This window comes from Trichosurus vulpecula, chromosome 4, assembly GCF_011100635.1.
Source record: "Trichosurus vulpecula isolate mTriVul1 chromosome 4, mTriVul1.pri, whole genome shotgun sequence".
Lineage (NCBI taxonomy): Eukaryota > Metazoa > Chordata > Mammalia > Diprotodontia > Phalangeridae > Trichosurus > Trichosurus vulpecula.
In genome coordinates this window covers 28,217,949-28,230,822 of record NC_050576.1, presented here as the reverse complement: position 1 = coordinate 28,230,822, position 12,874 = coordinate 28,217,949, and the positions used below count along the sequence as shown (strand labels likewise).

Below are 12,874 nucleotides of genomic sequence, written 5' to 3'. Positions count from 1 at the left end.
TGAAAGGCGGTGTTGCACAATGGTTAGAGAGCCAGTGGAGGGGGTGGGGGACTCAGAGAAGACCTGGGCTCTGGTTTTGCCTGCAACACACTGGCAGCGTCACTCTAGGTCACTCATTCTTTCTGGGCCCCAGGTACAAAGGTGACAAATTACAGAAAAAGTGACCATCCGCATTGCTGGAGGAATTTTACACTCCTGAAATTCCCCAAAAGAATGAAAGCACAGGTCTTGCCCCAAATAAACAGAGGTGGATAGACAGACAGGTGGAAATAGTCAAGGCTGCCATTTATCACATCTTAGAATTTATAGAGCATGTCACAGTCATGATCTCAATTGAACCTCATAACAATACCATGAACTACGTTATATGTATTTTCCTCCTATTTGACAGGTGACAAAACTGAGTCCCAGATCTAGGAAGTAACTCACCCAGAATTTAAGAATTTGAACGTAGGTGGTGCACCTCCAGATCCCAGGATCTTCCCACAATACAACTAAGTCCTTTTTCTCCTTTTCCTTCTGCCTTCCAGAAACTTCACCCTTTAGGTGGAGACACATGAAGCCATCTGGCTGAGTGATAATTGAACAATTCACTGGAAGTGGCTGCCAAGCCCCGCTGGAGCGGGCAGGGGGGTGGTAGAAGCCTGCAGGGGGCCTGTAGATTGCATGTGTGGGGAGCAGCTGTGATGCCTCCTGGGGGAGCCAAGCCCTATTTGTTTGCATCCTACTCTGAGATCTGTATTAGGGCTAGTGGGGAGAAGGCTCCCAGCACTCCTTGGGGTCACTCTCCTGTTCTTGAAAAGTGAGTATGGGAATGACAAGCAATGACCCAGCCCCAGGGAAATCAAGGGGCAAGGGCAGAGTTGGCCCTCTTAGAAGGAACTAGCCCCCATCTAGCCATGTGTGTGAACAGGAAGCCTGATATAGAGGGAAAGAAGCTAGATAGCGACACACACACATAAAACATGTGTGTGCATGCATGTGTGTGTGTGTTACAGTGGAAAGCACAGGGAACCTGCCTGGGTTCAAGTACCAGCTTTGCCATTTACTACTTATGTGAATTTGGGCAAGTCACCTAGCCTCTCTGTGCCTCAGTTTCCACCTCTGTGTGATTAGGAGGTTGGATTTGATGGCCTCTGAGGTCATTCCCTACTCTGAATCTAGCATCCCATGAAACCACAAGCCAAAAGTCTTGGAAATGTGCAAAGCCTTCATTCAGTGCCCCCAGAGCCATCCCCCTAATCCCTCCCACGAGCAGTCCAACCTGCGGAAACCAAACCAGCTCTAACCTTTACTAGTTGTGTGTGACCTTAGACAAGTTACTTAAACAGTATACTGAGAACGTCCCTTTTCCTTCACTGTCAGAAACAGTCAACAACACACTTCTTTCCTCACAGGGTAGTTGGGGGGTAAATCATAAAGTAGCAGGGATATGGGAGCTCAAAGGATTAGCTCAAAGGCTGCCTCCTCCAAGAAGGCTTCCTGATCGTCCCCCTTCTGCCTCCTCCTCCTCCTCCTCATCATCATCGTGCATTTATTAATCTCCTAGGTACCAGATACTGCAAATACAAAGACTAAAGTAAGATGGCCCCCTTGCCTCAAGAAATTTACATTTTGTCCTCAGACTCAGTAAGGATAGTAGATTTAGAGCCAGAAGGGAACTCAGAGGTCATAGAGCCCAACCCCCTCAATTTTAGAGATGAGGAAACTGAGGCCCAGAAAGCAAGGTCACACAGCTAGTCAAGTCTTCCTGACTCCAAGTCCTGCAATATAACCATTACACCACACTGCCTCTCCCCCAAGGGGGTGCCTTGGTTTCTAGGTAAATATGAATGTTCTCAACACTCTATCTGGAACATGTCACATCTGTTTTATGATTCCGGGGTCCTAAGTTGGAAGGGACTTCCGGCTAGTCCTCATTTTACAGATGAAGATGTTGAGTCTCGGTGAGGTGCGCTGACTTGTCACAGGGATACAGGACCATAGATTTAGAATTAGAAGGTACCTTAGAAGGAATCTAGCCCAGCCTCCTACAGATGAGGAAACTGAGACCCACTCAAAGAGACGGTCATATAGGTAGTTAAGTGGGAGAATTTAATCCAAGTTTTCTCACTCCAAATCCAGGGCTCCATCTATGTGCCACACCACCTCCTATTTCCCCTGCTAGGATTGTGAGTTCCTTGAGGACAAGGACATGTCTTATTCACCTCTGCACTCCCACGCCATGCTAGACATAGGGCCTTGGGCACCACAGCAGTTTAATAAGGCTTTGCTGAATTGCATTATGATTGGTTGTTGACAACTGTGAAAGAGAAGAAAGCAGGGAAGACTGGGTCTGAGACTGTTACCTCCCAGGCGAAAGGGACTGTCTGATTTCCAGCCTACCTAGGATTAATAAAGGCCTTTCTGATTAAAGGACATCAAATAAGAAGTCCTTGCTGGGTACCTGCTATGGTCCTGGGCAGATGGGGGAGGGGAGGAGAAGCAGTGGAAGACTAAGCTTTGGTCCTCAAGAGCTGAGTCACACAATCACAGATACATAGAATCTCAGCATTAGCAGAGACCTTAGAACCCATCTAGTCCAATCAGTATCTAAGGAATCATTGTCTTTGCAACCTCCCCAACCTTTGCTTGAAGACCTCCAAGGAGGGGGAGCTCACGGCCTCTGAAGGCAGCCTCCTGTACCTTGGGATAGCTCCCATAGTTAGCAAGTTGTAACTTACATCAAATCTTCTCTCCAGTTCTCCTCATTCTACCCTCAAGGGCTGTCAAATCCAATGACTCTTCCATGACAGCCTTCCTAATACTTGAAGACAGTCACCACATCTTCCTAGTCTTCTTTTCTCAATTTGATCAGTCAAAAATATTGATTAAGCACCTACTGTGTGCCAGGCACTGGGCTGAATGCTTGGGATACAAAGAAATGTCAAAACAGTCCTTGCCCTGAGGGAACTCACATTCTAATGGGCAAGATAATATGCAAATAACTGGGTACATACAAGAGATAGACAGTGTATATGGAAGGACATCTCAGAGGAAAGACACTAGCAGTTGGTGGTATGAATAGGGGAAAGAGACCAAAAAATGCAACCTAATTAAAATTAAGTTCCTACTGCGTATAGGGCACGGTGCTGGGTGCTGGTGATACAAATATAGAAAGGCCAGTAAGCCTTTCTTACTAGAAGAAATGTATAATAAAGGCACTCTGGAGGGGTGGATGGTAATAGCCTTGCTACTTTCATTTGCTCTGGCCCCTAGTTTCATCCATATGCCATTCAAAGATGACTTGTAGAGTGAGGGTCCCCTTGGCAGCCCAGCCTGCACATAGGTCCTATAGTTTCTAAGGAGTCAGAGTTTCTGAAATGAGTTTTGGGAACAGAGGCTCATAGGCAGTAATTTAATGAGAATTACAGGGAATTTTCTAACCTTAAGTCAGATAATTGTCAGGACTCTGAGCCTGGAATTGGCATCAGACAAGCATAATCAAAAGAATAGACTTAATCTTAGACTGAGACATTCTGTTCACTTGCTGGCTGTTGCTTAACTGGGTATAGTAACTCATAACCTTGGCTATGCACTAAAAGAGCACAAAGTGTCCTTGTTAGGGAAGGTCTTTCTAGCTACTGTACTCTGGGAACAAAGAGTAGCATATGGTATCAGAGAATAGCTTGGTAATCTTGAGATATTTTTGTTCTGAACTAATGTATCTTCTGGCTGGCTAATAATAAATAATAATAAAGTAAACATATTAGTGGGAGCTCATGAGCTATGGTTTTGAGTAGGCATTGATCTACAGAGTATTTCAAATCCAGGGTAGCTTTCCTGGGGCTGCACATGTGAAGGGAGTACCCCAGGTGCTGTGGATAGATCATCACAGCTTTGACACAAGGACCCCAAAGGCTAGACCCAGGCCCTAAGAACTCTTTCATGGTTGACATCCCAGTGATTTTTCATCACGCTCTTGTCTAGACTCAAGAGACCAATCTGCCCCTGGGGAGCATTCTAGTTCCAGTTTAGCCATTTAAAACTCACCCAGATCTGTAGTTTCACTCTCTTCTCGTTGCGGTAAACAGTCTTCACCTTGAAGTCAATGCCCACTGTGCTGACAAAGGCCGGGGTGAAGGTGTCGTCAGCATATCGGAAAAGGAAAGAAGTCTTCCCAACGCTACTGTTGCCAATGATGAGCAGTTTGAACATGTAGTCAAAGTTTTGGTCTGAAGCATCTTTTCCCCCAGCTTTACCTCCTTCTGTCACTGAAGCCATCTATAAGAGACATACACAATCATCTGGGTTAACCAGAAATGCATACAGTTTCTCCTCGTGTCATTCAGAGAAACATCCTTGCGTATACAGTGGAAAGACCCCTGGCTGTGAAGTTGGAAGAGGTAAGTTCAAACACCACCTCTGACTCTTAAACCTAGGTGACTTTCAATAAATCACTTTATCTCCTGAGCATGTGAAATACCTCCTCGGTAAAAGGGTCCAGATGACCTCTGAGGTCCCTTACACTCTGAATCTGATTCCTCCTCCAGGATCACCCAGGGATACCTTGAGTCATCCCAACACTTGCACCTCTAGCCACTGTCCATTTGGCTTCTGCTCAGGTACCCTGGCTCTCCATACCCGTCCCTTCCTCCAGACTTCCATTCTATAGCCCCTTGCCCCTTGGCCTTTCCAAAACCTGCTCTAAGGCTCGGCTTATGCTCTCCGCTCCCTCTCCCCACTCCATCTACTCCCAACCATGCCTATCCTTTAAGTTCCAGCTCAAGCCCACGTTCTCCATGACACCTACCCTGACCACAGCAAGTACTCCCTTCTCTAATCCTTTCCAAATCTGATCAGGTGTACCCCTCAGTCAGAACTCTGATTTACTGCCCAATCCAAGAAGCATTTATCATGTATCTACTACATGACAGGCATTGTACAAGGCACTGTGGATACCAAAACAGAACAAAAGGAACTTTCAATTCTGCTGAAGAAATATTTATCTATAATTGCTGCTTATATACAATTGGCATCTTCTGAAATAGAATGTGAACTTCCCACGGGCAGGGCTCTGCAGTGTGGTCAAGGGCAAAGATCTGTGAATTTGGAGCCAGAGGACCTCTCGGTTCTAGTGCTGACTCTGCCATTTACTGTGTGTGCGTGTGTGTGTGTGTGTGTGTGTGTGTGTGTGTGTGTGTGTGTGTGTGTGGAAAGAGAGAGAGAGAGAGAGAGAGAGAGAGAGAGAGAGAGAGAGAGGTCTGGGGCAATCCACCTCTCTGAGTCTCAGTTTCCTCATCTGTAAAATGGGGAGGTTGAACTAGATGACCTCTGAGGTCCCTTCCAGCTTGAGGTCAGGAGCTGTCTTTCTTTTTACTTGTTTTTGTGTCCGCCAGGCACATAATAAGAACTGAATAACTTGTTTACTTGGATGGACTTGACTTGAAGCAGGCTACACACCCTGACAGAGAGGTGATGGTCTCAGGGTGTAGAAGGAGTCATATGCTTTTTGACACAGCTAGCATGAAGATTGTTTTTCTTGACTATGCATAATTGTTGCAAGGTTTCTTTTTCTTTTTTTCTTTTCAATGGAGATGGGGGAGGTAGGAAGAAGAGAAAAGCAATTTTTCTTAGTTTAAAAAAAGTGATTAAAAAAAAGATGGTAAAGGCTTCTCCCTCACAGGAGGTCTTTACGCAGAGGCTGAATGACTACTTTGGGGGTATATTGTAGGGGGAATTTGGGGGCAGCTACAAATTGACCTCGACCCCTGAGGTACCTCCCAGCTCTAAGATTCTCTGATTCTGTAACTGATTGCTTAAACTATAGGAAGGACCAGGTGTGTCAATTAACACTAGAATGTTAAAATTTGTTTATGATTTACTATATTTTTCCTATGTATGAACTTTAACTGCAAGTAAATACAAGCAGATGTCATTTTACTCTGAAACAAAAATTTTCATCCTATTATCTCTAGTATGTCCAAATGCAGCTTGGTTCTTCAAGGTATTCTTAAATTCTAACCGTTTTATTAAGGGAAAGGCACAAGGACTTATTAAACGCCTGCTGTGTGCCAGGAACCACGCTATGTACTTTACAGATTTTATTTCATTGGATCCTCCTGACAACCTTGTGACTCGGGTGCTGTTGTTATCCTCATTTTGCAGTTGAAGAAACTGAGGCAGAGAGTGGTAACAAAAACCTTAAGAAGTGACTACTCCATCTGGGGAATTTTTAATAGAGGAGAGGAAAGCCAGGCATTGCCTAGCATGCAGCCTAATTTTGGAGAGCAGAGATTTCAAAAAATTCACAGAAAGCATAGTTACAATCCAAAGGAATAAAATTCTACATGGGGAAAACTAGCTGAGGAAGGTTAGGAAGTTCTTCGCCCCCAGCTCTCCAGACAGCTCCTCTATAGCCTTGGCAACCACTTTGTCCCCATGCAGACGTTCTTTCCTCCCCACCCCACCTTCCATTTCTGGAAATCTGAACCACAATCAAATCAACTCTGTGCTAATGTCTTCCTCCATGACCCCACTCACCATCCCAGTAACTTTCTGGACCAAAGTGCCCCTCCTTGGCCACTACCCCGCTTTGTGGGTTGTTTCCCTCTTTAGAATATAAGGTCCTGGAGAGTAGGGACTTGATAGACATTTTTTCACTCATTTTTTCTCAAAAATGAATTTCCGAAGACAGAAACACAGACCACTGGAAACCTGAACAGTAAACCTAGAAGCTCCTTGGAAAAACTGAAAAAAAACTTAAAACCCTAACTTAATTTAAAAAAGGATAAAAATCAAATCATCAAACTAGAAAACAGATAGGTAAAATCACAAAAGGGAAGAAGTGAGAAATGTTAGAGCCTGCTACCCACAAATATATAACAGGAAAGCCTAGGAAACTTAAAAGAAACAGACCATACGGAGCAAAACACCTGCATTAATACAACATGAAACAGACATCAGAGACAAATTACAGATTAAGAAACTGGGCTAATTATAAAGGAACTAACAAAAAACCCTTGGTCCAGATGACTTTTAGGTGAATTCCATCAAACTTTTAAAGAATAATATTTACACTCTACTAATTATTTTCAAATATTTAGAAAGAAAACACCTTGTCAAACTCTTCTTATAAGATATAGTCCTACTTTATAAACTAGGGAAGGGCAAAGCAAAGAAAGAGTTCCATAGTCCAATAAAACTAATTAATGAATGTTGATTCAAAACTTTAAATAAATGACTGTCAACAAGACTGGCACAACATAGCCAAAAATGATTCTGCAAAATCAAGTTGAAGATGCAAAGATAGTTCAACATTAGGAAAACAATATTATTCTGGTCACAAATAAAACCATCCAAAACCACATGATTATATCAAGAGATGAAGAAAATCCCTTTTTTCACAAGTACAAGACCCACATATGCTAAACACCCAAAAGAGGATAGGCATAAAAAGAACCTTTTTTAATATGGTAAAAAATAGACATCTAAAACAAACAAACAAAAATACTATTATACATAATGGGAAAACACTAGAAGCTTTCCCAGTACATACAGGAATAAAACATTCCCTACTATTACTGGACACAGTTCTGGAAATGCTAGTTATAACAAGATAAGAATAAGAAATTAAAGGCATTAATATAAGCAAGGAGGAGATAAAACTATCCTCATTGGCTGATGACATGATGGTTTAATAGAAAATTAGCAAATGAACTAAGACAAAATATTTAGAAAGTGGCTAGTTATTAACTTACTAAAGCAATTTAGCAGTGATTTAGTAAAGCAGCAGTTTATAAAATAAACACACATAAAAATAAATAGCATTTCTACATGGCAATAACAAAACCCAGGAGAAAATAATAGAAAATGAAATTCCATTCAAAATAACTACAAAATGCATATCCGGAAATCAATTGCCAACATATACTGAAGACTTGTATACAGTTACAAAAAATTCTCGAAAGAAATTTAGAGGTAAGCAGAGTCAAGTCAACGAGCATTTATTAAGCACCGACTATGTGCCAGGCATTGTACTATGGTGCTGGGGACATAAGAAAAGGCAAAAACCTTTGCTCACATTGTAATGGGAGAAACAACATAGCTAGCATACAAACAACTGTGTATATAGGTGTTGAGGGTGGGACAAAGTCCAGGAACCCCAAGACTGGAGTTCCCAGACAGGGCCATTGAGGGGGGGTACCCCTCAAGGACCAAAGTACTGGAGAGGGTTGGGGCCATCTGGAATGAATTTGCAGACTCAAGCATTCTTGAAGTCAAGGTGGCAAAGCTTTATTATGCTTTTCAGCAGGCAAGAGTTCTTAGGGAACCTGCAACCTTACAGGGTTACAGGTAAAGTTTATATAGGTTAAACTTCAGTAAAACATGTGCCAAATATGTTAATTAGGTGATTCAGGGTGGGATTAGGGACAGGTTAAGGGGTGATCAGTTCTTAAAGGAACATGCACTTTTTGTATCTACTGTGCAGGTATCTTACCCAGAGTTCACTGGGAAATAGCCCAAAGTGGGGCTACATGGAGGTGTAGTTTTAGGCCTGAACCATCACTAAGTCAACTAATGGTCAGGGCTGACTGGAAAATACCCAGGCTGCTTCCATCAATGTCTTGTTAGACAAGATAAATGTAAGGGAGTATACATATGTCTAGGTCTAGCTTGAATATGATAGGTCAGCAAGTAGTGAATATCTCTATGACCCAGTACACAGTCAGTTCAGCATGCACACAAGGTCAAACTAATAAATTCTACAGGTATGCCCCTCCCCCTCTCTGTCTCCTCTGCTCTGCCGGCAGCTCTTCAGCTTTGCTCCTCACCCCCTGAGAATGTACGCCTGCGCCAAGTTCATCTCTACCCCTGCCCTTGTGAGGAGCAGCTCTCAGATGCTGAGTAGACCATTAACTGCAGTGGTACTGAAACGGCCAGAGGTTCGGACAGATGAGAACCTCAGCATTTTGGCAGCATCAGGTCCCTTGACCTCACTTGTCCCCAGATGTGGATTCCAAACTAGTGCCATCTCAAGGGACATTGACACAGCAGCGAAGTTCATTGGGGCTGGGGCTGCCACTGTGGGTGTGGCCAGCTCTGGAGCTGGGATTGGGACTGTGTTTGGAAGTCTTATCATCGGTTATGCCAGGAATCCTTCCCTGAAGCTACAGCTCTTTTCCTACGCCATCCTGGGCTTTGCCCTATCTGAGGCCATGGGGCTCTTTTGCCTGATGGTGGCCTTCCTCATCCTCTTCGCCATGTGATGGAGCCATTTCTGTCCCCCAACGTTTCTGAATGTTCCTCCTCGTCCTGGTCCTTCCATGTCTCTTTTCAGCCTGTGTATACCTCCCCCTCCATCTTACCAGGCAGCCCTGGGGAAAGCCATGGGCTAAGGGTTTGACAGAGGGAAGACAAATAAATACTGTATTAATAAGCTGTTAAAAAAAAAATTCTACAGGTATAGCTGGCCACTGTATCAGGAAGAGAGATAAGTGTTTTGCTGGGGCATGCTGTCCTGCTTTGCTAGAGAAACTGCTAGGGATAGTGTTTTGAGGCTAGGGAGAGATGCGATTTTGGAAATGGGGTCCAAGCACAGGCACCCAAGCACCCCATCATAGATATACATATATCTATCATAAATATAGATATTTCTAGATATAACAGCATATAGACACACGGTAAATTGGAGTTAGTCTCAGAGGAAAGTCAAGTCTCTGCAATTGGAAAAAATAACCACAACAAAACAACTGAAACTAAATATTGCAAAATTATAAAGACCAAGTTTGGCCCCAAAGAGACATAAGAAGACGTCACCCCCCAGATTTGTAGAAGTTGGGTCCACAGATGTGAGGTACTCCATATAACATGTGGCTTTTAAAAATTGGTTTTGCTGAATGTTTTGGATTTTTTTCCTTTTCTTTTAATAAGAGATGGCACTGAGAAAGGGATAAAGTGGGAAATGTAAGCTATGTGAAAATAAAAAATATTTTAAAAATCGATTTAATTTTTTAAAAAAAATGACTGGACCTTGCCAATAGAGTACAAATGATGATACTTCCTAAATTAAATGTACAGATTCAGTCCTATATCAATTATGGAACTAGACCAAATAACAAAATTCATTTGAAAGAACAAAAGGTCTAAGATTCTCAAGGGAAATAATAAAAAAGTAGGAATGAGGAACCAGTGAAAACTGGATGACTGTACTGGGGCAAGCAATGTACCTTGTAGAGAGAGAGAAGGGTAAGGCTGTTCAGGTGTGAGTTAGACCAGACCCCACTCTCCACTCCCACCCCCCTACCCCTGCATATTCCTTCTAGCTCGGCAATCCTGTGGGCCAGGCTTGAAAAAGAAGCCTGGAGACAAGTGAGAAAGAATCAAACACCAGCCCTTCCACAGTCGTCGTAGTGAGAATTGATAAAGGTGGAGGAAGAAAGCCGGGAGATCAGGAGAACACATTTGGACAGGGCCCTCAGGGGTTCTTCTCCGTTGCAAGGGGACAATTTAGCAGGAGTTACTGAGGCATTCAGAGGCAGCTGAGAAAGCAAGCATCCCTGGGGCTGCCCAGGCTAGCTGGCAGGCAGCAGGCTGAGAAACATTAGGACAGACAGGGCACTGCCCAGCTGTGAATTTGGAAGCCCATATGCTAAGATAAACATCGCTTGCTCTTGCTAGCTCCATAAATAAGAAGGCTGGCAGTTACTGTCTTGTTGGCATTAATGCAAATGAATCCCTGGGTGGGGGGGCAAGACCTGACACCCTAAATGGGGGGGGGTCCCAGGGTTCTGAATGCTATCTTTGAAAAGTTAACATACTAGTGATCTGAGAATCTCTGATGGAAGAGACCTCAGAGCCATCTATCACCAGTTCTAAGGCAGAGTGGTAACTTCTCTCTAAGAAGTCCTTTATTCTACCAACATACTCTATGATTCACAGGGTTCCTCCAGTGCCTGGCACATAGTGGGGGCTTAATAAATTCATAATCAACTGACCAATATTCTCATCAATTCTGCTTAAGCAAAGCATAGAATCTCAGCAGTGGAAGGGATCCCCAACATTATCTGATCCAACCCACCACATATAACTAAAAATCCTCTCAAAAACATACCCTACAAATGATTATCCCAACTCTGTTTGAAACCAACCCACCTCCCCACCCCCACACGACTCCAAGAGCAACTCACTCCACTCTCCTCGTTTGAAAGTTTTTTTTTCAGGCACAGAGACTAAATTAAATGCCTCCTCCCCACACTGTTCCTGTCTATGGACGTGGGGTCAAACAGACTTTTTTTACAGGTCGGTCCTTCAAAATTTGACGGTGCTTATAAATTCTCTGCCTTAAGTCCTCTTTCCTGTCTTTCTGTTTTTTCCTTCAAGGCAATCTGGGTTAAGAGACTTTCCCAGGGTCACATAGCTAGTAAGCATTCTGAGGCTGGATTTGAACTCAGGGTTCGTGCTGACTCCAGGGCCAGTACTCTATCCACCGCACCAGCTAGCTGCCCCTAAGTCTTCTCTGTTCCAGGCTAAACAGGCTCAGTTTGTACACTCTAGCCTCATATAACACAGACTCCAGGCCTTTCCTCAACCTAGTTGCTATCCTCTGGCCATTCTGGTTTCTCAAAGTCCTTTCTAAACTGTAGAGCCCACAACTGGATGCAATACTCCATTTGATATCTATCAAAGGCAGAGGATGATCACCTCCCATTAATGACTCCCCCAGGGTGAAAAGAACACCTAGTGAGAAAGCCTCTCCAAATCCTGAATGGCATACCTCTCTTAAAGCAGTCCAAGATCATAATAGATTTCTTAGCCACCATAGTCCACAGTTGACTCATATGAGCTTGCAGTCCACTTAGACCCTCAGATTTTTCAGTCATCTTGCTACTTATATTTGTGAAGCAGGTAATGGTGAGCATATATTTGGTCTGGTCCATCACTCTATACTATCTTGTATTTATTTCTGCAGACAGACTATCAGCTGCTCTAAGGTCTTATAATTTTGTCTTAATCTTAGGGTGAATCCCCCATAGTACCTAAGATGATAGTGGACATAGACTAGGTGCTTAATAAATGTTGGATAAAAGAATGAATCAATGAATGAGTGAATGAATGAATGAAATGAGCATATCATATCCCCCCCCAGCCTCAGTTTCCTCCTTGGATTAAAGACAGTTTGAACTTCATGATCCCAGATCCTCCAGGTATCAGTATCCCCAAGAGTAAAGCTCTCCCAGGATTCTCACTTCTCTTCCAAGCAGGATCTGGCTCAGTTCATGAGCCTAAGGGCATTTCGAAAGCTCCCCCTCTCCTTTTGCCAAGTAATTGCCGGAAGCAAGTTCTTCATAAGAAGAAAGACTTTGGAAGCAAAATTCTAAGCATAGAGGCAAATGACTCTTATGTGGAGGAGACCATGAACTTTTTTTTAATATTTTGATAACTGTATTTCAATGTGATCAGTTTCCTCTGTAATTAAATTCCTCTGTAATATTTTATATTGTACCTTTAAAAACACTATTCTGAAAAGCACTATTCAGCAGTCTGCAAAAAAAGATGAAGAACCTCTAACTTAATGGATCCTTTTGGGGTTCCATAACATGAAGGATTAGAAAAGAGTGAAGGAAGGGTATGAAGATCAGCTTAAACCTTTTCTCTGCTTAGTTCAAGCTCTGCCATTCATTCTGTGACCTGGAGCAGAAAATTTCCCCTGTAGACTTCATCTCTCCTTTTCTCAAGGCTGTTCTTTACACCTGGAACCTCTTCATTTTCCTTTTTACCACTGGAATTCCTAATAACCATTATTTAAAGTTCACCTCAAATGGCACCCCTCCCAGGATTCCCAGGCTAATAATCCCCTCAAATGAACATACCCCAGCCCAGAAATCTCAAACAC

General features: G+C 43.2%; 2 protein-coding genes across 2 annotated transcripts in view; one reads left to right on the top strand and one right to left on the bottom strand.

The window, feature by feature from the left end:
* The window catches only part of RAB3B (RAB3B, member RAS oncogene family), a 60,984-nt gene that overhangs the window by 43,879 nt on the left and 4,231 nt on the right, over nt 1-12,874 (bottom strand). Inside the window, exon 2 of the mRNA XM_036757163.1 lies at nt 4,033-4,263. Coding sequence (XP_036613058.1) covers nt 4,033-4,263 — 231 coding nt within the window. The remainder of the gene's footprint in view (nt 1-4,032; nt 4,264-12,874) is intronic.
* LOC118848320 (ATP synthase F(0) complex subunit C2, mitochondrial-like) lies at nt 8,762-9,434 on the top strand. Its single transcript, XM_036757164.1, has one exon. It carries the CDS (start codon nt 8,823-8,825, stop codon nt 9,246-9,248), a length of 426 nt encoding a protein of 141 aa, XP_036613059.1. The 5' UTR covers nt 8,762-8,822; the 3' UTR covers nt 9,249-9,434.

Bases quoted from the DNA above. Each gene is read 5' to 3' on its own strand.
- LOC118848320 (XM_036757164.1), top strand. From the start codon at position 8,823: ATGTACGCCTGCGCCAAGTTCATCTCTACCCCTGCCCTTGTGAGGAGC.